This window comes from Candoia aspera, chromosome 3 (genome assembly GCF_035149785.1).
Source record: "Candoia aspera isolate rCanAsp1 chromosome 3, rCanAsp1.hap2, whole genome shotgun sequence".
Taxonomy (NCBI): Eukaryota; Metazoa; Chordata; class Lepidosauria; order Squamata; family Boidae; genus Candoia; species Candoia aspera.
This window is the reverse complement of record NC_086155.1, coordinates 24,136,706-24,162,780: the sequence shown is the minus strand read 5'-3', so window position 1 is coordinate 24,162,780 and position 26,075 is coordinate 24,136,706. Positions and strand designations below refer to the sequence as shown.

The 26,075-nt window shown below is 41.0% G+C and overlaps 1 protein-coding gene across 1 annotated transcript in view; it reads right to left on the bottom strand.

Annotated features, from left to right (window-relative positions):
• The window catches only part of EMILIN3 (elastin microfibril interfacer 3), a 30,160-nt gene extending 6,226 nt beyond the window's left edge, over positions 1-23,934 (bottom strand). Inside the window, exons 1-2 of the mRNA XM_063300054.1 lie at positions 23,729-23,934; positions 5,631-5,753 (exon numbers count right to left, since the gene is read on the bottom strand). Coding sequence (XP_063156124.1) covers positions 5,631-5,753; positions 23,729-23,934 — 329 coding nt within the window. The remainder of the gene's footprint in view (positions 1-5,630; positions 5,754-23,728) is intronic.
• Between the last annotated feature and the right edge of the window lie 2,141 nt (positions 23,935-26,075).

Genomic DNA, 26,075 nt, shown 5'->3' with positions numbered 1-26,075 from the left:
GGCTCACCCTATTATATCTCATTGTCAATTTTGTCATAAGACTCACTGAGCAGGCATCCTCTAATCGATGGGCTGTGTTGTACTAAATATAACAAGGTTCCTGTACGCATGTACCTCTGCCGAACAACTGTTTTTGGCAATTCTTCTGTTATTTTCTGGCACAGAGGATCCTGGAAAAATCCTCAGCTTCTGGCAGCCTCTGTTTGGGATTCTGCCCTAAGTCTGTGTGCTGTTGAAGAACTTGCCATAAGCTTCTGTTTGCCTTTTATTTTGTCGAACGATATGTGGAAGATCTAAGAATGTAGTTCCTTGGAGGGATTTGCTCCCCAAAGACGTCTCTGGGTTGCTGCGACGAACAACTCTGGTGCACAAAAAATAGCCTGGAAGCGTTGGAGAGGGTAGACAAAGCTGCTGCATTGAACCACTGCCAACAGCTTGGCTGGCACATGAGCCATTGCTTTGGCTTCCCGCAGACAACTGGGCCACTGCCCGACTCTTTCTCTTGGCCAAAGGTCAGAGTTGTAAAAAGAGCAAATCTTTTCACAGACCAAAGGAGGAAAGCAGCTGGCATCAGATCTCTTCTAACAGGCTACACGGCCCTTACGGCTGCTTCCAGTTAGAAGTGAGACTCTTCTTTTCAAGAAAAGAAAAAAACCTCAAAGTGCAAAGAAACCTCCACTTCACATGTTAATACCAGGAAGTATTTATGGCAGCTGGATAAACAGTTACCAGTGGCCCAGCATGTTGAAAAAAAGCTCCATCTATTTCTTAGTTTTCCAAGCCATGTAGAAAGTGTGGCAGGATTGTTTTGGCTCAAAAAAACATTCCCTTTTTCTAGTTTTATTCTTACTCTGAAAGACAGAACATGTAAGACTGCTACTTCCTTATTAAGCCATCAGACCATTAACTGAGAAGACAACATTGCTCAGTCAAAGTATACAGCCAAAATGTCTGCATTCATCCAATGGCAGAATCAGGGGAGTCCTTGGAGGGGCTCAAAAAAAAGTCAAAAGGACAGCTGTGACCTCACGATTAAGGCCACCATCTTGACTTTTTGACCCCCTTTCCCCTGCAGAGGCTGCTGAGCATAGCCATATTTAGGCTAGCCGTCTACCCTACTTTAAAGAGGTTAATCCTTGGTTTGAAGGGATACCCTGACGAAGTTTAGGGTTTATTTTTGATTTCAAGTTAAATTCCATCCAAGTACCAAGTCCAAATGCATTTATTATTGTTATTATTATTGTTGTTGCTATTTTCTTAACAGCTTTTACAGAAAGAAATGAAAAAATTACAAAATGCAAAAAACCCCCCATGAAAAACTATAAAACAAAACACACAAAAGATTAGAAAAGGGGGGAACTATTGATATCTATCACATATTAATCAAATGTTAAACCAATTTCTAAGTCTACCTTAGGAAAAGTAATAATTAATGATTTTCTAACATTACAAACTATCATAAAATCTTTACCACAGAAAATGTATTGTCATTTTTTTGGATTAGTAGGTAAAATGCCTTTTCAAAAAAGGATCAGTCACACATTTCTTGAATCCAATCCTTAATATCAGGAATATTACTACTTTTTCAATTTCATCAAAAGAATCAACCACTATATACTTCATCAAAAGAATAAACCACTATAGGTACAAAATTTTGTCCAATAAAATTAGGTGGTAACTTAACAACAAACTGGTAATGATAATATTAAAAAACCTCAAACATATACCTACTTAAAGGAGTACCCTATGATAGTGTCCATACACCTATAATAATTGTTGCATACAATTGTTTTTTTGTGTGTAGTAGGACTGACACACCAGTTGGATTTACTCATACTTAAAGCTATGATTCTGGGCATAGTTACTTGGAATAAATCCTTTATATCTTACTTCCAAAGAAACTTTTCCAGAGCCAAGCAAACATGCTGAGGAAGTCATTAGTGAGGCTTCTGACAATAGTAAAGTGTGCAAAGTTGGGTCAGACTCTCATCAAGTGATCACAAAATTCAGGTTGAGATCAGAAGCTAGTTATTTCTCTAAGAACAATGCCAGAAAGAAATGCACTCATCATAGTTTGGGACATGCTGTGCCTGAATATGTTAAAGGTAGCATGATGTATAAGGAAGTTGTGATCAAGCCAGAGGTTATCTTGATTATAAGACCCATTAACAGAGCTAGTGAGTCACTTGTTTTAATCTTCTCACTCAAATCAGTAAGATTTAGAACTGTTTTTTCCTTTTGTTCACAAGCCCTTGCTCCTGAAAAAGTGAGGAACTATTTCATCTGAACTTTTATATCACCTCAAGAATCCAGTGGATAGAGGAACAATTTATAAAGATGTCAAATAAATTAATGAACAATTTGTCACTGCTGCAATAAAAAATATTTAAAACTAGTCAATTACCTAACTTTCCAATACTACCTAACAATTGCCTTGTGGAAAACCCTCTTCTACTCCAGGGCTTTGCCCTAGTTGATAGCCAATTCCAGACCGGTGTGACTATACACTGGCTATTCTTGAAAGCAGTCTTTTTTTTTTCCTGGATCCAGTGTGGCTTATTTGAATCTAGAACAAAGCTACTGTTTCATGCAACACTGCAGCAATAGAGAGTTTGTAGGTAGTCAGTTTTTCCATTGGTCAGAATTCTTGGCTCTCCCCACTTTCTGGCTCTTGAACTCAATCACCCTATCCTCTCCCCACTCCACACCTCACCACAGAGCTTCAACTTATTTCATTTCTTCTTTTGTGTGGCATAGGAGCAAGACTGTGACAGCTCAGAGGCCAGGGTAGCGACTAAATGTACAGTATCTCTTGCACTCTCCTCTTAGTCAGCTGGAGCAAACATTCATGGTGCCTCATGATGGTTACTGCATATCCTCAGTAGTTTGAGGTTGGCTGAAGCGATGACAATCACAGGTTGTTTTCAAAGTACTTTGTAGGGAAAAGACTTGGAAGTATAAACAGTAGTATGGAAGAAGTGTTTAAACAGTACTTATACATTCTTTCAAAGAAGCTAGCAGAAGATCAAAATAGAGCTGATATCCATGGCCAGGAAACCAATATATCCTAAAACAGTGTATTAATTGGCAATTTTCAACTAACCAAGCCACAGTACCATAAGTGAAAATCAATCATGGTTCATTTTTGTGGGAATGTTAAATGTCACGTTAAGATACCATATATCAGTAAATTTTCAAATTTCTCCAGCCTATCAAATTCATACATCTGCCTGATTTTTCAGCCCAGTTTTTGTACCACTGAATTTAGCAACAAACTTTGGTGGCACAATTTCCAGCTATCTGGGGGCACTACGGGTGGAAATGAAAAGCCTCTCATCTCTATTTTAAACAAAAGGGCGTACAAAATCACACCTCTGCAAATCAGCCATTCTGCTACCAGATTTCAGCAGCATGATCACAGGATGCTGGGTGACCCCATGTGACTTAAATCGGCCTCATATATAGTCCACATAGTGACTTTATAGGCAAGACACTCTTGATTGTGGATAACAGAATTAGATTAGAAATTTAAGGAATCACCATCTGTATACAAATAGGCAGAATGCAGAAATCCTACTGACCCGATAAAAAAAAAAATTAAACACATATTTTCTCTGGCATAGAAATGTGTTTAGCTTTGCCTGGATTTTGTCCAGACTTTGTTAATCTTCATTCATTATTCCCAGTGTACTTTCTGCATAGCCTTGGCACAATCTCCGTCTTTCCCAGAATTACATTGCAGAACTCCTTGATGCTTTCTAGTATGTTAAACTACAGCTCCCATCAGCCCCATGTGGTCTAACACATCTGGAGAGAGTCAGCTTAGAAAAAGCTGTTCTTCTATAATAATTGAACTTACTATAACTGAAATAATGGCCTACATTTAATCTCTCTTCCCTTTCCAGACCTTTTTTCCTGTTATCCCCTCTTTATAAACTGTAAGCTCTTTCTGGCTAAATCTTCTCTCTGTTTCTGAAAATTTTATATGGACAATATATAGCATGATCATCATGTATCTTTGCATCATTTCTATGCCCAAATCACGAAAAATACAGAAAGCTTATAAAAGCATTTGCTTCCCTGGCACATAATGAAAGTGAAGCTACCTCCAAAAATGTTAGGCTGGCTGCAGATCTTCTTATGCAAGCTGACCAAAGAGAGCTGCTGTTGAACCCACCTCGAATAGCATCACATGAAAGGTCCTGGTGCAAGTATCTATGGAATGGGGCTGACTGCTATTTTCCTTTCACTCATGGTTCTTTGGATCCAGTCCATAACACAAGAAAGATTTATGCTATATTTGGGTCAACTTCCAAGAAATACATGGTCATGCTGAGCAGTTTTTGGAGTCTTGGCTAGTGTGAGCCTTCGTTGGAAGCAAGCAGGCGTTAAATCCATTCCAATTTTTAAATACAAGCGCACTTCTGTCACTTAAAAATATGATGTGGGAATGCAAAAAAGGCATGGGAAACTGATGCTTATATTGCCCTAAAGTAAGCATCACATACACACAAGCAGAAAGTGTTATCTGTTTCTCTCTCTTCAGTGGCTTTCAAGCAGAAGACTCCAGTTATTCACACCAAACCAGTACTAGGATAACACCTTTACTGGGACCACCCAAAAGTTACAAAAGGTGAGCTGTTACAAAAAGAAGGTAAATATAAACACTTCAGGTGGTATAAAATATATTTCATTCAGGGCAGGATGCTGTTGTTAACTATTGTAAGATTGTTATTGTTAAACTATTATATTTGATATTTTCCAAGTCACACAAAATATAGAGAAAGCCTTGTTGTACTGTATATGAAAATTTGCAAGTACCTAGAGCCAAAAAATGACAGTGGGCAGCACAGAGGTATTCAAATCAATAAATCAGGCACCAGTAAATTAGTATAAAATCCACATTTAAGCCCTAAGCAAAAGCAGTGGTTAAATGATTTAAGGTACCATACTTGCTTGATATGATTTAAAATTCTATTCCTGAGGCCACCCAGCCCAAATAACTTTTTTTTTCTTAAGTTTAATTTGCTGGATATTGCTTATGTATTGTTCAAGAAATAATGATACTTTTGTTAAACTAGGAATTTTAAATAGTTGATGTAGTTTACATCAGTGTTTTTCAAATTCGGCAACTTTAAGATGTGTGGACTTAAAGATTTGTTGCCCAGAATTCTCCAGCCAGCATGCTGGCTGGGGAATTCTGGGAGTTGAAGTCCACACATCTTAAAGTTGCTGAGGCTGGGAAACACTGGTTTACATGAAGGTCCTTGCATCATCATCATCATCATCATCATCATCATCATCATCTCCCACATTCATTCTGAGAGCTCAAAGCAGCTCTCATGGGGATCTCCCTCCATTTTACCCCCTGTGGAATCTTTTGGGCTGAGAGAGAGACAGACTGGTCATCCATGGCTAAGGGTGGGCTCAAACCTGTGTCTCCTTGGTCCTCACCCAACATCCAACACCTTAGCCAGCTTAACCACATTGTTCAGAAGACTAATAAGAAAATGAAAGTAGAGGAATCAGGACTTTTGCTATTATCTGTGATAATCAATATACAGGAGTGGCTTTTCTCAAGTTAAAAGATGTTGAGAGATCTCTACATCTTTATCCCTGGCTATACTTACAAGACTTTCCCGGGACACTTGGGTCCCCAGCTGCACTTGTGATATTCTGCTTTCACATAGCTCTCCACACCATCCTGAAGAGTGCACGTGACATTCCTCTGCACCACATATGCACAATAGCTCCTGCATTGGAAGCAAAGTTAGATTTGGTTAAACATCTGACAACCAGATTTGATCTCCCAGCCCCTTCCAAACCTCCAGCCCAGACTTTGCAATTGTCCAGCATTTGCCAGTTGGGCAATCAGCTAAAGGGTTCTCCTTTCAGTTTTTCATTAGCACAGAATAATCAAGTAGCTGAGGCCACCAACCAGGAAGTTTCAGGAAGATACGATCTGATTTGGAGGGACTCAACTATGAAAGTAGAAACTAGGAACTTAAGTGCTGTGTGGGTGACCCAGAAATAATTGAAAGCTCAAACTCTGCATTCCTTAAGTAGAAATATCCTGATACATTGAACGCTTCTTTAGCTGGATGCCATTTTTTTCTATCAATACCTGTATAGGAAAAAGTGCTCAGAGTTAATACTTTGAATTAATAACAAATGAAAAAACTGTTAAGAGAATCATTTCAGTTGGAGCTTATTCAGCAGACAGCCCAACAGATGTCAGTATGTAAAAGCCACCTCTCTTCTAAAGCTGCATCTTAGCAACTGCATCCCCACTATGTATGCCACTTGGTGACCAGGATGTTTATCCCTCCCCTTTCCCCAACAATGTTGCACCTACAGAAGAAAAAGCACCTCTTCTAGAAAGGCATAAATTGATGGCTAAGTTTTAAAATTAATTTATGAACCGTTTTTCTATACCACAAGTCTCCTGGCACTTTGCAGCATGAGACCAATGAATGCAACAATAATAAATAATGAAAAACAGATTAACTAATAATGCCTATAGACATTCACTCCCAGGGGTAACAATTACAATTCAAAGACTCTTGGAACCAATCCTGCTTTTACAACTTTTCTAATTGCCATCACACATACATGCAGGTCACAAAAATTCATTTACTCTAGTTCTATTCAAATTATTCTAATATGAACAATGTGAGCTGGGGTGTGAGATAGGGGTTTATTTGCAAGCACTGCCTCTTCTTTGTACCTTCATGTGCCAAGAAGTTCAGAATAGTTACTCCACTGTGAATAGTTACTCCACTGTGAACATAGCTATTATCCTTGATGTATCTTAGTAGATGGCAGTGTTTGTCTGACATTCTCTGGGTTTAGAGGCTAGGCAGGGTCAGGTCTGGTTAATACTTGGAGGGGAGAACTCTATGGAATACTGGGACTATAGAATAAAGTGAAAAGTTGAAAAACATTCCTGAAAAAGGCAATGGCAAACCATTTCTATACTGTTACCAAGAAACTGCATGGATGTGTTTATGAAGTTACTAGATTCCTTTGAAGTCAAGAGTTGAGATTGAAAGAAAAAACCCATAACTTACATACCTATTATTACCTTTGATGCATTTAAAGTGACTATAAGGGACAGGATGCAAAACCTATTGATTTCCTTTCACTCCAGAAGAAGTGTGTGGGGGTGCCTTCGAGCCAGTTTTTGACTCCTGGGGACTGCCTGGACAAGTCCCTGCAGTTTTCTTGGCAAGGTTTTTCAGAAGTGGTGTGCCATTGCCTCCTTCTTAGGGCTGAGAGAGAATGACTGGCCCAAGGTCACCCAGCTGGCTTAGTGTCTATGGTAGGACTAGAACTTATACTCTCCTGGTTTCTAGCCTGGTGCTTTAACCACTACACAAACTGGCTCTCCCAAAAGAAATAAATACATCCATTTTGTTATCTTTTTTTCTGGTATCACTCTGAATCTGCCCATTTTATCCACCGCATGGCAAACCAAAGGCCATTGAAACTTACATTATCCATACTGTGTGTTACCTTTGAAATACCATCCCAAAATTGCTCTACTGCCCTCCTGACTGGTATACTAACAAATCTTTTCTTTTTTATAAATGGACATGTGCATTCTTCAGAGTTAGACCTTCCTTATATTCTTCAGCTCATATCTAGCATATGCCAGGTATCATCTGCTATGCACACCCTTGTCTCAGCCAAGTTTGTGGTATTTCCCTGTCCATCAAGTGCAGAGGTATAAATTAGAAAGTTACTATTTAATTCCTTTAAAATCCTGGCAAGCGCTAGTTCTGGTTTTTGCCCAAACCAGTTGTTTTCCTTGCATTAAAGGCTGCACGACATATTTGGAAGTTTATGAGTAGGGAGCTTAAATCTGGTGTCTGTCTCTGTGAAAACTGAGACTTTGAGATGATTTCAGTTTCAAATTTCTGATACCTGCTTTTCTTTTCTTTTTATGTTGAGCTCATGGACCAAAAATAGAATAAATGTTTTATATCAGTTTATGGTTAATCAGTCTTTTAAAACATTTCTGATGTTGCAGGAAAACCCAGAAATCTGCTGAATGGTAATATATTTAGTTAACATTGCATAATTTGGACCAGACACATAAGAAGCATATGAAACCTCTCAAATATTATCACTAGTAAGAGTTTCTGGATGATTCCAAACCTACAATTTATTTTTACAGACAATTGAGAAGTTTTATAAAGATAGATATTGGTAAGTTGAGGGAAAAATGGAATAAAAGCAGATTCGCCTGTTTTTAAGATATCAGTGGGTTAGGAGTTCAAAATTTCTCCATGTTGCTCTTAAGATGCACTTCCATAATTCAGCAACAGATTCCATATTGAGTGTATTGGATACCTCAGAGCATGTTTAGTAAGGGCTAGAAATCAACTTCGGTACAATAGTGGAGTAGATGTTGACACATATATTCTGGGGCTGTTCCAAGGTTGTTCCATTCTGGTTTAATATTTATAAACTTATGGTGCTGGCAAAAGAAATAAGATTTAAATATATCAATGTGATGTTGATTTGTATTAAAAAATCTGGGACCTATTATTGCATGAAGTACCCTGGATTTATTGTGCAGGGGCTATACCTAATTAGACTGTTTTACTATGATGAAAAGACCTTCCCATACCTGACACAAAATCCTGGGGTTGATGAAATGTTTATACAGTACTTTCCAGTTATAAAGTTGTGTTCCTCAAGAACGCTTCCTTTGTTGGGGAAAGGCAGACCAATTCTCCTCTGTGTGAGCTATGGTTAATCAGTTGTTTAAAAAACTGAATTATTTTCATGGACATTATTTATTTATTTACCTGCCTATCTACCTGCCTGTTGTATATTTTTATATTATTATTTTGTTTATTTTTGTTTCTGTTACCTTTGAGTTTTCCTTATTCTTCTTTTTCAGCACTGCATGTTAAAAGCACTGATTTTTTTTAACAAACTGCACAGATGAGCAAGTTATTACATTCCTGTAGTTTCCCATCAGTCGCCATCCAGAGTCATATTGCCTCTGACTCTAGAAGTAGCACAGAGCCATCATGGCATGGATAGCCTTAATATCTATGAATTTATTTAACTCCATTCTAAAGCTACTTATTTTGTTGGCTGCACCATATCTTATAGCAGCTGCTTTCAACATTCAACTAGGCATGAAGTTCTTCCATCTCTTTATTATGAATTTCTCATAATGATGGGGTGGGAGTGGGGAGAAATAAAGCTGAAAACACTGCAGGAGAGTTGCTCTGTTCCTCCTGATGGTTTTAGATGTTCCTTTTCTAGCAACTGTTGGTATTCCAGATCTAATTTCAATATCAATTTGTATAAAGTATTGCCTGCTTTCAGTCTAGTTCCTACTGAACGTCAGCATGGCACTCACCTTTTCACAGTTGCCATACTCTTGTGATATTTTAACTGACTGTCCACCACAATCTGAGCTATTTTTTCTAGTGAATTTTTAATTATTTTCTGTTTGCTCCAGTTGGTTTACACTTATACTGAACTGCACTTGCCTTTCCCCCCATGCATCTCTTTTGCTTCTTCTCACCCTGAATGATTTATTCTGTCCCAAAATTTGGACATCTCATTGCTCAACTCTATCTTCTGATCACTTATAAATAAATTGAAAAGTAACTATGCCACTTCCTTGGAGGACTGAGCAAAGGCCCACCCCACATCTGGAAGTATTTATAACTGGAATTGTTCATGAGAAGCCAATAGCAGCCTTGGACTTCTGGCGAGGATATGGCGGATTGAACAGCTGTGCCCACAAGCTCCGCAGGCAGAACTGGCATCGTGGCAGTTTTTTCAGGCTCAGGCTGGTTTCTCCTGAAGCCCAGTAGCATTTTTCTGGATCAAGGAAAGCGCTTGGGATTGACCCATTTGTCCTCTGGATGGTGAATTGCAGCCAGGGGATTGTAAGCAGCATTCACGATCAATGGGTAAGAGTTTGTCGGGAGGCTGGGACATCACCATTTCCAAGCTGCGCTGCAGCCTTAAAGGGACATTAAGTCCAGCCACCACATTTCTACAGCACCCAATTTACTTTTTAAAGTATTTGTACCCTAAGAAAGGCTTTCTACATTAAGGAGAAATGATCTCTCTTGGTGCTCGTTATTTTTGTGATTAATTTTTTAAAAAAAATTCTTTTTAAGCTTTGGATTTTGCTTTCCACCCACTACTAAGGAGGGTTGAGAGTATATTATTGTTTCCCTGTTATTATTTTTGTGTTAATTTTGAAGATTTTAGCATTTTTCCTACACGCTGAATCTGCTGTTCTAACCTTTTACTTTCCTGCTGCTTTCTCTGGGGAACTGACTGTTATCTTACCTTAACTCAGTTTGGAAATTTTCCATTACCTTTCACTTCTGCTGGTTAAGTATCTAGGGGGCACCATAATTTACTGTGTGAGACATGGAGGATCTTAACCAGGCTTTCTCTGACTTCCATCGAGATATTAAAGCAGATATTAAGCAGATTTTTTTCTGATTCCTGACAAGTTACTATGCCAGATATTCAGAGCATTGTCGAAAATATGTGGTCTAAAATGTGCCATCTGGTTCCGGATGTTGTGGATGAAACTGAAGAATTTAACAGCCATGGAAATGTCTCTCTTAAGAGTGAGATTTGGGCTTCTGTTGAAATGTCAGATGAAATTGACAATGCTGAATTAAAGAAGTTTCATGGAGAAATTGAGTTGCAAGACATGAATGAATTTGACTTTCTGAGGGAATGTTATGGAAAAGAAGGGGTTATTATGCATGGGAGGTTTTCTGGAGAGAAGTCTGTGTTGGTGAGGGGAGCAGTTGGGCAGTTTGATTTCTTTAAGAAAATAGCTCTGTGTTTATTATGGGGATAAGTAAATGTTTTGGTCTATTTTGAAGTGGGTTAAGGGACCAAAAATATTCATCTCGATGGTCTTTTGACTTTGGATGATTTTACTTATTGTTAATGATTGGGATTATGCTTATTAAGGTTTTTTTAAAAAAATAATATTAATTCATGTTTCTTGTATTATTAATTATAATGGCAGACAATTTACATGCTTTTTTATTTTTGATTTTTATCATAGTAGACAGGAATGTATAGAATACTAATAGGAAGGGAATAATTAAGTAATTGTTATTTGGGGGGGAAGTTGACTAGGTGATTTATATTTTTTCTTTTTTTTTAATATAAGGGGAGGGAGCAATGGTATTTAGTGATTTTCATAATGTGCTAAGTGGTTGACTTATAGAAATAATGTGATTTTGGTTTAATATAGAGTAAGGGATTGATTATGGAAAATTGCTGTATATCCTTGATGTTTAAAGTTGGAAGACACTTCTTTTTGTAATCTATTTTTTAAAAATTATCTTGTTTTTTCACACTTTTTAAGTTCTTTTTCTTTTTCTTTGTAGTTTTTTGTTTTTCTGTATCTTTTATCTTTTTCTGAAATTTAATAAAATTATTTTTTTTAAAAAATGAGAAACCAATAGCAGCCTTGAGATTACTGTATACCTAGAAGATAATGCAGCCCCTTTCTCCTTTATTTTGTAGCTTCTGGTAATGGTCAAGCAGGGGCACCAAATCATAGAACAAGAAATGCATTACTCTGCTAGCAATTGACTATGGCACACTTGCTCTCTGGGTTCAGTGTGATTACTGGGTCTGTAATAGCCTCCCCCTTCAGCAAAGGATCGTTACTTTGTCGTGGTGCTGGAGTGTGAGCACCTCAATGATGCCATGAGCTAAACCGTGAAGGGCTACCCAAGACAGGAAGGTCATGACAGAGAGGTCAGACTAAATGTGATCCCTGGGGAAGGTAATGGCAACCCACCCCAGTATTCTTGCCATGAAAACTAAATGGATCAGTACAACCAGAGAAATGTCGGTATACCATCGGAAGATGAGACCCCCAGGTTGGAAGATGGTCAAAATGCTACTGGGGAGGAACAGAGGATGAGTTCAACTAGCCCCAGAAGTGATGATGCAGCTAGCTCAAAGCCAAAAGGACGGCTAGCGGCCAACGGTGCTGGTGGTGAACGGCAAATCCAATGTTCTAAGGATCAACACACCATTGGAACCTGGAACATAAGATCTATGAGCCAGGGCAAATTGGATGTGGTTATTGGTGAGATGTCAAGATTAAAGATAGACATTTTGGGCATCAGTGAACTGAAATGGACTGGAATGGGCCACTTCACATCAAATGACCACCAGATCTACTACTGTGGACAAGAGGACCACAGAAGAAATGGAGTAGCCTTCATAATTAATAGTAAAGTGGCTAAAGCAGTGCTTGGATACAATCCAAAAAACGATAGAATGATCTCAATTCAAATTCAGGGCAAGCCATCTAACATCACAGTGATCCAAATATATGCCCCAACCACAGATGCTGAAGAAGCTGAGGTAGAGTAGTTCTATGAGGATCTGCAGCACCTACTGGACAACACACCTAAAAGAGACGTTATTTTCATCACAGGAGACTGGAATGCTAAGGTGGGCAGTCAGTTGACACCTGGAATTACAGGTAAGCATGGCCTGGGAGAACAAAACGAAGCAGGACATAGGCTGATAGAATTTTGCCAAGACAACTCACTCTGCAGAACAAACACTCTCTTCCAACAACCTAAGAGACGGCTTTATACATGGACTTCACCAGATGGACAACACCGAAATCAGACTGACTACATCCTTTGCAGCCAAAGGTGGCGGACATCTATACAGTCGGTAAAAACAAGACCTGGAGCTGACTGTAGTTCCGATTACGAACTTCTTCTTGCACAATTTAGGATCAGACTAAAGAGATTAGGGAAGACCCACAGATCAGCTAGATATGAGCTCACTAATATTCCTAAGGAATATGCAGTGGAGGTGAAGAATAGATTTAAGGGACTGGACTTACTAGATAGGGTCCCAGAAGAACTCTGGACAGAAGTTCGCAACGTTGTTCAGGAGGCGGCAACAAAATACATCCCAAAGAAAGAGAAAACCAAGAAGGCAAAATGGCTGTCTGCTGAGACACTAGAAGTAGCCCAAGAAAGAAGGAAAGCAAAAGGCAACAGTGATAGGGGGAGATATGCCCAATTAAATGCAAAATTCCAGAGGTTAGCCAGAAGAGATAAGGAATTATTTTTAAACAAGCAATGTGCGGAAGTGGAAGAAGACAATAGAATAGGAAGGACAAGAGACCTCTTCTAGAAAATTAGCAACATCGGAGGTAAATTCCAGGCAAAAATGGGTATGATCAAAACGAAAGATGGCAAGGACCTAACAGAAGAAGAAGAGATCAAGAAAAGGTGGCAAGAATATACGGAAGACCTGTATAGGAAGGATAACAATATCGGGGATAGCTTTGACGGTGTGGTCAGTGAGCTAGAGCCAGACATCCTGAAGAGTGAGGTTGAATGGGCCTTAAGAAGCATTGCTAATAACAAGGCAGCAGGAGACGACGGCATCCCAGATGAACTGTTCAAAATCTTGCAAGATGATGGTGTCAAGGTAATGCATGCTATATGCCAGCAAATTTGGAAAACACAAGAATGGCCATCAGATTGGAAAAAATCAGCTTATATCCCCATACCAAAAAAGGGAAACACTAAAGAATGTTCAGACTATCGAACAGTGGCACTCACTTCACATGCCAGTAAGGTAATGCTCAAGATCCTTCAAGGTAGACTTCAGCAATTCATGGAGCGAGAATTGCCAGATGTACAAGCTGGGTTTAGAAAAGGCAGAGGAACTAGGGACCAAATTGCCAATATCCGCTGGATAATGGAAAAGCCAGGGAGTTTCAGAAAAAGATCTATTTCTGTTTTATTGACTATTCTAAAGCCTTTGACTGTGTGGACCATAACAAATTGTGGCAAGTTCTTAGTGGTATGTGGATACCAAGTCATCTTGTCTGCCTCCTGAGAAATCTGTATAACGACCAAGTAGCAACAGTAAGAACAGACCACGGAACAATGGACTGGATTAAGATTGGGAAAGGAGTACGGCAGGGCTGTATATTCTCACCCTACCTATTCAACTTGTATGCAGAACACATCATGCGACATGCTGGGCTTGAGGAATCCAAGGCTGGAGTTTAAATCGCTGGAAGAAACATTAACAATCTCAGATATGCAGATGATACCACTTTGATGGCTGAAAGCGAAGAGGAACTGAGGAGCCTTATGATGAAGGTGAAAGAAGAAAGTGCAAAAGCTGGCTTGCAGCTAAACCTCAAAAAAAAGCAAGATTATGGCAACCAGCTTGATTGATAACTGGCAAATAGAGGGAGAAAATGTAGAAGCAGTGAAAGACTTTGTATTTCTAGGTGCAAAGATTACTGCAGATGCTGACTGCAGTCAGGAAATCAGAAGACGCTTAATCCTTGGGAGAAGAGCAATGACAAATCTCAATAAAATAGTTAAGAGCAGAGACATCACACTGACAACAAAGGTCCGCATGGTTAAAGCAATGGTGTTCCCCATAGTAACATATGGCTGCAAGAGCTGGACCATAAGGAAGGCTGAAAGAAGGAAGATCGATGCTTTGGAACTGTGGTGTTGGAGGAAAATTCTGAGAGTGCCTTGGACTGCAAGAAGATCAAACCAGTCCATCCTCCAGGAAATAAAGCCGGACTGCTCACTTGAGGGAATGATATTAAAGGCAGAACTGAAATACTTTGGCCACATAATGAGAAGACAGGGCACCCTGGAGAAGATGCTGATGCTAGGGAGAGTGGAGGGCAAAAGGAAGAGGGGCCGACCAAGGGCAAGGTGGATGGATGATATTCTAGAGGTGACTGACTCATCCCTGGGGGAGCTGGGGGTGTTGACGACCAACAGGAAGCTCTGGCGTGGGCTGGTCCATGAAGTCACGAAGAGTTGGAAGTGACTAAACGAATAAACAACAATAGCCTCCCCAACCAGAGGAGAGTGAGATTAGGTTACCATTAAGTCTTACGATTGCTTAAAGAATGACTGTCTTTAAGGAAAGCTGTAGTGATGCTTACAGGTGTATAGTACTAGAACTGATGGATCCTGAGCCAGTATTTCAGATCAAGGATCTCTGATTGCAGATATAATACACACAGAATATGGTGAGAAATGCAGTATGGGGTAGGTAAAGGAAGGTAATTCAGCAAAAGCATATTAAGGGTACTGGAGATTGTAAGTGTTCATTACAAACCACAATGATACAGAAGGATGAAATGTACATCTGGGCAACCTACCTGCACTCAGTTGCCCCATATTACAGGAGAAGGAGAAGGAGAAGGAGAAGGAGAAGAAGGAGAAGGAGAAGGAGAAGGAGAAGGAGAAGGATAGACAGATATCTGGCTGAAAAAAGCAAGTTTCTCCATTAGACAACTCAGTGCCAAGGCCAGGCATCCCAGAACACCCCTCCCTGAGTCTGATTACAGCAGCCAAGCCAGGCCTAATTCTGCCTTTCTAGACAAAGCGTAGATGGCTAGGCATACAACAAGGCAATGAATAATGGCTTGCCAGTAATCTGAAGCAAGGAATACCAGGCAGTTCCTGGAGAAAGTGGATGAGGACTCAGCATTCCCAAAATGGTGACTTTTGGCCCAGTTAGTGTGATCATGTCCTGCCAGAATCACTGGTAAGGAGATATCCCTGGATTAGTGGGAGATTAGCTTAAAGATGTTGTGAAAGGTTGATATGATCATTTTGTTTCTTTTATGCAACAAGAAATATAGGAAGGCGCTACAGATGTCAAGTTTGAGGTCAGTTAAATGGCAATGTTAGTGCTATTTTTTATCAAAGCTGCTACTTATCATATCTGAAACTGAGGCTTTGAACTATGAACTTTGAGAGTTTGGCAGAGAATGTCTCTTCCAAAATCCACTGCGGCACTAGTTGGAATTCTGAAATAATGGCTGCATTAATTTGCAAGTGGAATGCCATATGTTTGCAATTTGATAATAATGAAAATCACTTAGTACAAAAAAAATCAAAGTACACTTAAACACACCAAACTTTTTGAACATCTCTCTGACATTACAAAGTGCTGAAAATCTTAAACCTTTGATATGATCCACTAAGGCAGACCTTATATTATCATTGTTGTCGTCGTCAAAAGCTGTATCCCCTGAACTGAAAAAAAAAGAAAACATTGGAATGAAAAGTCAATTATGGGGCTTGAAGGCTTCTTGTTGAGCTCTCTGCATACCAGGCTCAGATCTAACTTCAGAATCACCTAAATTGGCTCCACCTCTGAAAGAGGTAACAGTTTCCTTGAATTAGGCTTAACTCCTGGTGATTTTATAGACACACCCATGGGGTTTTCTTGGAAAGCATATAGAAATGGTATGTCATTTCTGAGAAGTGTTTCGATTTCCTAATGTAAGCTACTGATGGTGTCTCATCTCAGTACGACAGAGTTAATAACTGTGAACCACAGTGATAAAGATAGATCTATAGTATGTATGAAATAAAGGGAATAGGTACACTGGCAACAGTGACACCACTTAAAGACAGGAATGTAAACAAGAGAGAGAGGAAGGGATGCAACAAAAAGCTGCTATGTATCCTCACCTCCAATAGAATAATTTCTGTTCAGAGTTTCTGGGTTTTCCATGCACTTTTCCAGGATACTCTATTCCAGTGTTTCTCAACCTTGGCAACTTTCAGATGTGTGGACTTCCTCTCCCAGAATTCCCCAGCCAGCATGGCTGAAAGTTGCTAAGTCTGAAAGTTTAAAAGTTTGCTAAGGTTGAAAGTTGCTAAGGTTGAGAAACACTGCTCTGTTCTATTCCATTCTTCCATTCCTGTTTTCTACTCGCCCTTTTTTTTGAAACAGGCACCCACTGGATTTTTTGGGTGGGTATCTTGCCCCCTTAGAATTTGTAAAACAGTTTGTGTAAGGGTGTTCTGGTTCTTCCGAGCTTCTTCATACCTTCCTTTTTTTCTCAGAGGTTCTATTCAGTTCTATCAGTCCTCACCACCTGAGTTTGCCATTAGAAAGAGAAAAAGAGCAGAATACTGGGGAATTAGACAGTATTGTGGTGGGGGGGCATCTCTAGGCAGGTGATGAGACAGCCCTGGCAGTCCCCTAACCACTCCTCCTGATCTCCCTGGCTATTCCCCTCTCTTGGACAGCCCTGCAACTCACTAGGTTTGTGGTCCAACAAGGTGGGTGCACACTGGGTCCTGTCAATTAAGCAATGCCATCTCACAGGACCCAGGAAGTGTGCCCTACAGTTCCTGCCCTCTGGAATGATCTCCCCCAGATATTTACATGGCTCCCAACCTGATGGCATCTAGGAAATCATTAAGGACCTGGTTGTTTTCCTAGGCTTTGGGAACAGGGTGACTGTGGAGCCTTGTTTTGTTTGGGTTCTGGTAAATTTATGGTTATTTTGCTCGTCTGGTCAGTTGCGTTCTTTTGTATATTGCAGTGTTTCTCAACCCTGGCAACTTTAAGCTGTGTGGACTTCAACTCCCAGAATTCCCCAGCCAGCCATGCTGGCTGAGGAATTTTGGGAGTTGAAGTCCACACAGGTTAAAGTTGCCAGGGTTGAGAAACACTGGTATATTGTATATTAAAGGGTTTTTCATTGCAAGCCACCCAGAGTCATATAAGAATTATGTGGCTTCAAATTTAACAAACAAATAAATAAATGTGGTATGAGATTAAAAATAATAATTGACTATTCATTTTTGTTTTCGTTTTTTTCTTTATATTGTGTTTTTATCCTGTTTTTACAATGTAGTTGCCCAGAGTTCGTCTGGAGGCAGGCGGCACCTAAATCAATCAATCAATCAATCTGTCAGTCAATCAAATAAATAAATAAACTGTCCTGCTGCCCTTGAACATGGCAAGGTGGAATTGCCAATCCAGATGGGTCCTGGGAAAGGGAGACTGTTTTGCCTTTTGATTCAGGCAACCAAATGTTTTCAGCTGATCCTCCTGGCTGGCAGATTTTGGCTTCCTTGGAATGGACTACAGAATTTTAGGCAAAACAGAGGTTTTATTCTGAAGAGTTCCCTTTGCTGTGTTAGCCTTGAATGAATGGGAAACACTCCAAACTGTAAGATGAGCTCCCATCTGCAGTTGGAGATGTACAGTTGCCTATTCAGTCAATCCACGGAAGAATAAATATTGAATATTTCCCTGAATCAGCATGATGGATTGACCAAGTTAACACAACCTGCTTAATCTGGCAACTGAATTAACCAAATTTCTGGTTTTGCAGAATCCATTGACCTATAAACAAACAAAATGGATTGAGTTTGCACAGTGCACTAAGCCATCAAACAACAACGTAAACTTAAAACTAACCAAGCTTCACTCATTATGCAAATGCAGCCACTCAGCCTTTAACAGACCTGGTGAAGCATGTTCTGCAATGCAGCCAGCTTCCCTTTAGTTCTGCCATGCGGTAGGTCTCTGGGATGCTTAATTTCCACCCTCTGGATGTTGGGAGCCTAAAATTCCCTTCAGATTATCAGTCAGTTATTCTATTCATCCACCCAAACAATCAACCCAAGCACTGAAATCTCTTTCAGTGTTTACACATTCTCCCAGGAGAAAGAACAGCAGATTCTCACACTGCAGACACGGAGCTTGGCCTTTGTTTTTGTGTTGATCCAAGCACTTTCAGCCGAAACAGCAACTACGAAGAGGGGGGAAGGAGAGAGAGAAGAGAGTGAATGGACCTGTGTCTTACGTGTCTGTGTTTAAATAGATCCTCTCCCTTTTTGATGTGAATTTCTTTCTAAATACTTAAGCTGCCAGACTAATTTGAATGGATGTACTAAAGCATGCTGCAGAACTCACCTTGTGCCTATCAAGGAGGAAGAAGATATATGGTAGTGCTCAATATGCAAGAACGATGACTGGCTCTGTGCTTACTTTCATGCATTTTGTGTGTGTTTACTTATCATCAGGCTTTATCATTTGTTTCCAGTAACACAACCATTTATGATAATATCAATTCTGAGGACCAAATAATCTCATAAGAGATCAGCTCTAGTCATGGCAGGTGACTGACAAAACTGCAAATGTTAATCTCAGTTGCATCTATGAAAGACCACATGTTTCATATCTTGTTTTCCATAGTAGCTAACTGGATGCCACCATAAAAGTGGAAAAGCTATAGCTAGCTACCATGGTTCATCTCATTTATTGTCTCTGAGCACAAAGAACCCCCAAATCCAGTGTTTTCTACCTGTATGGAATTCCCAATTATTGTCCTGGTGGTGGAATGAATGGGAGTTCTTGTCCTAATATATCTGAAGGGCAGCAGGTTGGGGAAAGTTGTAATACACCTTTGTGAGTTATTCTGACACATTTCTAAACTCTTCTAGGCTAAGGCCAGAGCTAGACCCTGGACAATGAAGGGAGAGCCAAACAGGAAGACCTTCTATAGGTTGAATGATGAGCTCTTTTAAAGGATGGCTTTTAAAAAATAATATTTTAAAACCCTCATGTAAGAAGTTTGGCTACAAAAAGCATATACAGTGTCATTTTCAGGGATTGAAGAAATAGTTACCCTGTACAACCCCATCAACAGCATTTGGCATGGTCTAACAAAGAAACCTGATTAAACAAAATGTTTAGGCATGTGGTTGCAGGGAGCCTGGTGGCTTTCTTGCCATCTCTGCTTTGTGGCTGCTCTGTGTGTAGGTACAAACCAGGTTGGACTGAAATAGGTTGTCTGGAATGCACTCATGACAATACAGAGTCTCATCTAATGCAGAATAATTATCATTACTTCAGATCCTGAAGAGGAGGCTTGTGGGGAGGGTTCTTCTGCCTTTGATTCCTCCTTGAAAGCTTTCAAACTGTTCTGTTAATTTACTTCAACCATCACTTCTCTCAGCCCAGAAGAGCTTTATTTTTGGACTAAAGCAAATGACTCTTGCTTAAAAAGTCAGAGGTTTTGACTTAAGTTACTTACATCAGGAGCACAGCACACCACAACATGCTGCAGACCCCTCCTGTGGCACCAGCCAAGCTTCTTACCGCACCTGACTTCATCTGGCTTGATTTCATTCAGTTTGAGTCACTCTTACCTATGGCAGCTCACTGGGTGAATTTAGAGCCAGTTGTTCTCTCTCAGTCCAGCCTATCTCAAAGAAGATAAAATGAAGGGAGATTCCCAGGTAAGCTACTTCCAGCTTTTGGAGGGAAGATGGATTATAAATCTAATAAAAAGCAGTGTCAGAACTCTTGTGATGTTCTTAAAATTCCAAATGAACCCACCAGTTCAAACATGTTGCCTGACTTTCACCTCTACCTTAGCACATTTTTGGAAAGGGCCCATAACTCAGCAGGAGGACATAGCCTACAATATTCATCCAATGGATCTCTCAGGAGCATAAGTATGAAACACATATTCCAGATGCTCTTACAAGCATCTGCACAGGATATGTTGTTTTGTCTCTCATTCAAACTTTTTGCTTTCCATTCAGCCCCATACAGTCTGAGCTGTCCTAAGGAAACAGTCCCCTGCAACTCCATCCTCCATAATGAAGAGCAATATCAATCATTTTTGGGTTGTCATGCTGGTGGCAAGGATCATGCATTATACTCAGCACATGGCTTATGGCAGGGGTGCCAAAGTTCTGGCTCAGGTGTTCCAAGAGACTACCTAACATCCTTTCTATGGGTCATCCAACATGGGTAGAGCTGATAATATTTTGTGTGTTTTGCTTTTGAGGCTTTGTTTGACCCCTTAAGATTTCTGAAACCCTCTCCCAAAATAGGCCTCGGTTGTGCCCCCTTTTGGCATATGACTCTTAACATACAGTGTAAAACCTGGCCTTCAAACCAACAGAAGATGCACCTGTGGCTGGCTTCTGGGGGCTGGTGTGTGTGTGTGTTTCAGATACATTTAATACATGGTGAAACCTTTACTCATTAAGAAAGCTCACATTTTGAATCAGCCTGATTTGAACTTTCTAGCCTACTAGACAGGTTGGAATAGAGTCCAATAATGTTCTTTGGCAGTACATTCCATGAATTAATTACGTGTCGTGTGACACTGTTTCTTTTGTCCGTCCTGAATCTTGTGCCACCAGGTGACCCCAAGTTCTCGGTATTATGAAAAGAGGGGGGTGGGATCTGCTCCATCCACTTGTTCCACACCATTCTTTAATTTTCAGTTTTATTCTGTGGCCTCTTAGGAGAACCAAAATTTCCCAGCCATAGTCCCATGGAGTGCCATTTCTGGGTGGAATATGGCTGTTGACCCTAATTCCACTTCAGACGGTTTGTGATTATTCCGCAGGAGCAATTTATTTATTTATTTATTTATCTATCTATCTATGTATCTATTTATTTATTTATTTATTTATTTATTTTCTATCCCACCTTTATTATTTTTTTTATAAATAACTCAAGGCGGCGAACATACCTAATACTCCTTCTTCCTCCTATTTTCCCCACAACAACACTCTTAATTAAAATTAACTGGGTTTGTATGCCAAACAGATAAAGCCTTTAATAGCAGCAGCAGCTCCATGATTCCTAGGCTCTTTAAAGCCAAGCCGTTGAAAAATATCAAGTCTAAAAATTGTGAAATTTGTTAGGTGAATAGACCATAACAACAATGTAACTGTAATAATGCAGAGCAAATAATGCTGCTCAAAAACTTGTGCTGAATCCAGATTTAGGGGTGTTTGGAATCTTTCTTCTTACTGCAATCCTGCACAAACAAAGGACTTTGCTAGGATAGGGATAGGAAACCATAGGATCTAAACCCTAGGAATGGGATCACTGAAAACTGAGCTCATCAGTGAAGATTCACTCACAAAAGTTGTCTTCATCCAATTTTTGGACAATAGTCCCTTGTCTTTCAACCTCCCTGCCCTGCACAATAGCCTACCCCTTTCAAAGATCTCTGTGTAGCACTTCAGAGGGATAGAGGGGATGCTGTGCCTAAATCCGGATCGATCTCATTCATCAGATGGTATAAAATGCAAAGGCAGCAAATGCTCCTGATGTAAGCAACTATTTGCAATTCACAGTTGAATGCACCTGTCAGCAGGCCTTTGAACCTTGCTGAAAATCTCTCCTCCTCCATCCACACTCTTTTTTTTACTCCTACTGAAATCTGAGCAAGCCTTTTGCTGCCCTGGTTGAAAAAAAGAAGACCGAAAATAATGACATGCTTCACATTTGAGAAGAATGATAGGTTTTTGGAACAAATGAAAAGGGCAAGCCTATGGAATACCTCTACTCAGTAATAAGTCCCACTATGAAGGGAATTGACTCCCAGCAAGTAAGTTCATATAGGAATGTAGCCTAAATTCCAAATAAATTGTCAATAGTAATTGAACAGAATAATCATTCATTGAGCCAGTTTGGTCTAGTGGTGAAGGCATCAGGCTAGAAAGCAGGAGACTGAGTTCTAGTCCCGCCTTAGGAAGACTAGCTATCTTGAGCCCAATTATCTTGGGCTCTCTCATCCCTCCTATTTCAGAGGGTTATTTTGGTGGGGAGAAGGAGGAGAAGGGAGTGGTATGCACACTTTCTTGAGCTCTTGCAAGAGAGATGGGATCTAACAAATAATAAAATAGGCATGCTGGAGGCCGCTGGTGCCCACGCTGCTTGACACAGTTTCCTTTTCACTTTGCAATTTCTACAACCCCCTTAGCTTCCGAATGCAGCCAGATGCACACTGTCCTGTCCTTCTAGACGCTTATTTCTGGGATTTCACTCTTTACAATGTTTTATTCCTGCGGGAGCCAGCCGATTTTACGATTATCCCCAAGCTGTATCTCCGGGTGTCCTCTATATATGGCCAGGCAGTCCAGGGTCTAAACTCATCGAGCTATTCCATCCCGCAGCTACCTGTCTGGAAGTCCTATCTGGCCCACTTGCCCGGGAGCAAAAGCAGGTGATCTCCGTCTTTGGCCGAAAGCGCCGCGGTTCCTCCCCCTCCGGGCACGCCCTCGCCTCGCCCGTCTTTCTCCGGCCAGCGAGCGAGGAGGCGCGTTCGGCTCCAGTTTAGAGGGAAACCTTCCCAGCCTCTGATCGGGAAAAAGGGTCCCCGGGTGAAGGAGCGGGCCGCCGCCCCCGCCCCCCCCGGTCGGTCCTTCCTCCCTCGGTGGCGTGCTCATCACCCGACCTGTTCAGTGTTCTGCGGAGAAAATAAACCCTTTCGATGGATTGGGTCTCTATGGGCAGCCCGGAACCTTGCAGGACAGGGGGGGGAAATCTTTCTCGCAGCCCTGCATCTTCTTTCTTTTCTTGCCATAGACCGATCCATAAATAGCGGCCCCCAGTTTACTGAATAAGCTCGGGAGCAACCGAAAATAAAATGAAAGGCACGCTTCTCAAAAAACCAGCCCGTTCTTCCAGCCTATCTCCACCCCTTTCGCGGAGCATTCCAGATTGCTAAAATCCATATGAATTCTGCAGATCCGTTCTTGGAAAGAAGCAAGGAGGAGCAGTGCGGCGGGGAGGGGGCGGGGGGGGGGAGAGAAGAGTAAGTCGCAGAAGAGAGCGTAGAAAGCATCTGCTGTAATCTTTCTACCCAGCTTCCTTTTAACATGGAAATCATTCCCCAAGTCATATACCTCAGTAGTATTACCGGGACCCCGGCGGGAGGGTGGGGGAGGAATCCCCCGGGACAAATGAAATTGTCCCACGAGTGAAACTGATAAACCACCAGAAGCAAACAAGGAGAAATGGGTAAGAACCATCGCTGCATTCGAACGTTTATGGGAAGGTAACCTAAGACACGACTGAGGACGTGGGAAACAAACGAATTAAGAGGTCTTACTTATGCTTCGCCAGGGGCTTCTCCGGAGTGAGCTGCGGACTAGATCCTGAGGTATAGAGGTTGTATCTGTTGCCATAAGAGACAGGCAGAGGGTGGCGGTAATAGGTCCCTTTCGCCTCGGTAAGGCAAACCAGGGTCCCAGCGCAGAGCAAAGAGAGCGACGCGCCAAAGACAACTTCTCTGGAGAATCCCTTCGCGCGATCCATGATCCCCGCGGCCGACTTGTCCCCGCAGATCTGCTGAAGGAGTTCCGTCCGAGGCTACTTCGCTCTCTGCTTTCCAGTCTGGAGGGGCGGAAAGTCTCTCCGGAGAGAAGGTGGGCTGCAAGTTGCTCTTTTCAAAGCTCTTCACGAATGTCCAATGAGGGGGGATTCTCGGGCGGCAGAGAGGCAGACCAAGGCGAGGCTCTCTCCGGCCGGGGCCGAGGGAAGCGCGCTCTCCGCGGTCTCTTGAGCTGCTCGTTCCAGTTCAACGCTCTTTTGTACCTTTCCTTGCCATTCACTTCTCCCCAGGCAGCTACGGTCCCCAGTACGGCAGGGAAGAGGGGCGGATCCCTCTCCTTGGATTAGCATAATGCTCCTTCCATCTCCTTCTCCAGCTGATTGGCCTTTGAAATGCTCGCCCCACCAATCAGAGGACAATCCCCCGCAGCGCTGCATCAGACACTATCTTTCAAAACGAAGAAGGAGAAGGAGAAAGGGAACGAGAGGAAAGAAAAAAGGAAAGAAAGAAGGTGGGTGGGTGAGTGACTGGGAGGGAGGAGAAAGAGGAGAACAAAGCCAGGCATGAAAGAACTAGACAGAGGAAAAGGCCAATGAAGAAGGGGGACGGGGGGGACGACGGGAGTGTGCCAAATTCAAGGTTGCCATCTTCCAGGAATGTTGGCAGGAGGTGATGGATTCTCAGACCTCTCCCCTGTCCTGATTCTCATCTTCATAAAGCTCAGGGAATCCATGTGCATCCAGCAGTTTACAGATGCATGGAATTGTGGTAGCTGCAGTCCAAGAGGATGTACATAATTGCATATTTCACTTTTAGATAATCACCTCACATTTCTGGGGTTTTTTGGCAAGAAAAGAAGCAGCAGCTTCAAGGCAAGGAGACCAAATGAAGTTAATGGTTAGGTTCCTTCATCCACTACAGGATGGATAGGATGTAGCTCATTATACGAACTTGCAGATAGAAGGCCGGGCTCATTCAGATTGTTTGATGGATCTTAAATGGTACATTACCCAAGTAGGAAAGCTTAGTGCTAAATGGATAGCTTTGCATTTGCTTTCTATATGGCAGGTTAAGGTTGTACTCTCTTACTTTTGCCCCCTTTTCTCATTTGTAAAATCACAGACATGACATTTAAGGAATGACAGTAATGCATTAAAGGAGGCTTAGAATGAGAACAAGTAAACTCAAGCACCTCCTGTGGTGTAATGCAGCAGAGGAGGTTTCCAAGTCAGAAAGCAGTAATTTCCAGGCAGGCTAAACCCTGAAAGCTTTTATTTTGAAACACACCTGATGACAACTGTTGATTTAAAAGCAGCAAGATTGTTTGCATGGCATGCTGACCTGGTCTTCCAGTCTTCTCTCCCTTGATCCCTCAAAACAGTTTGGACTTGCCTATAGACCATTGGATGCCCTTAATCCAAGAATGAACTATGTTCCAATAATGAGAATGCAGTTCCTAATCTAAGATCAGACTTTTGATCTACCTAGCCAATACTGGGAGAATCTTTTCAGGATTTCAGAATAATGTCTTGTAACTGTTGCTGTTAGAATTTCCATGTGAAGCATGAACTATGTTCTTGCAAGTAGTATGCCAAGTGTAGACTAGGACAACTTTCAGGCCCGTTTCTCCAACATAAACTGAGTGTTTTATGTGTTAATAATGATCAAGGACTTTTTTAGAAGTGGATTGAACCAGGCCACAGAAGATTGACTCTACACTTTTACATTTTTCTGGCATTTACAGTATAAAGCTTGTAGAAATGGCACATCAATACTGACAACTGAAAATATATTCCGTTAAATATTTACTGATTCTTATTTTTTATGGATGCATGTGCAAAGAATGCAATGGCCAATAAGCACCTGGTCTGAAAATGCCCATAATCTGGAACATCCATAAATTTTAGAAGCAAGTGACAAGTAGTATACAAGATCTCACAATGCAAAAACAAACAAAAACAAGATCATATGAACTGCTCTGAATATTGAAACTGTTACCCAAAATGTGCCTAAACCCACATGTGGTCAAAATATATAGGAAGAATTACTTTTGTCTGCTAGATTTACATAAGACTTTACATGCTTAGAATGTATAATTATGCAAAGCTGTATCTGAAACAGAAAG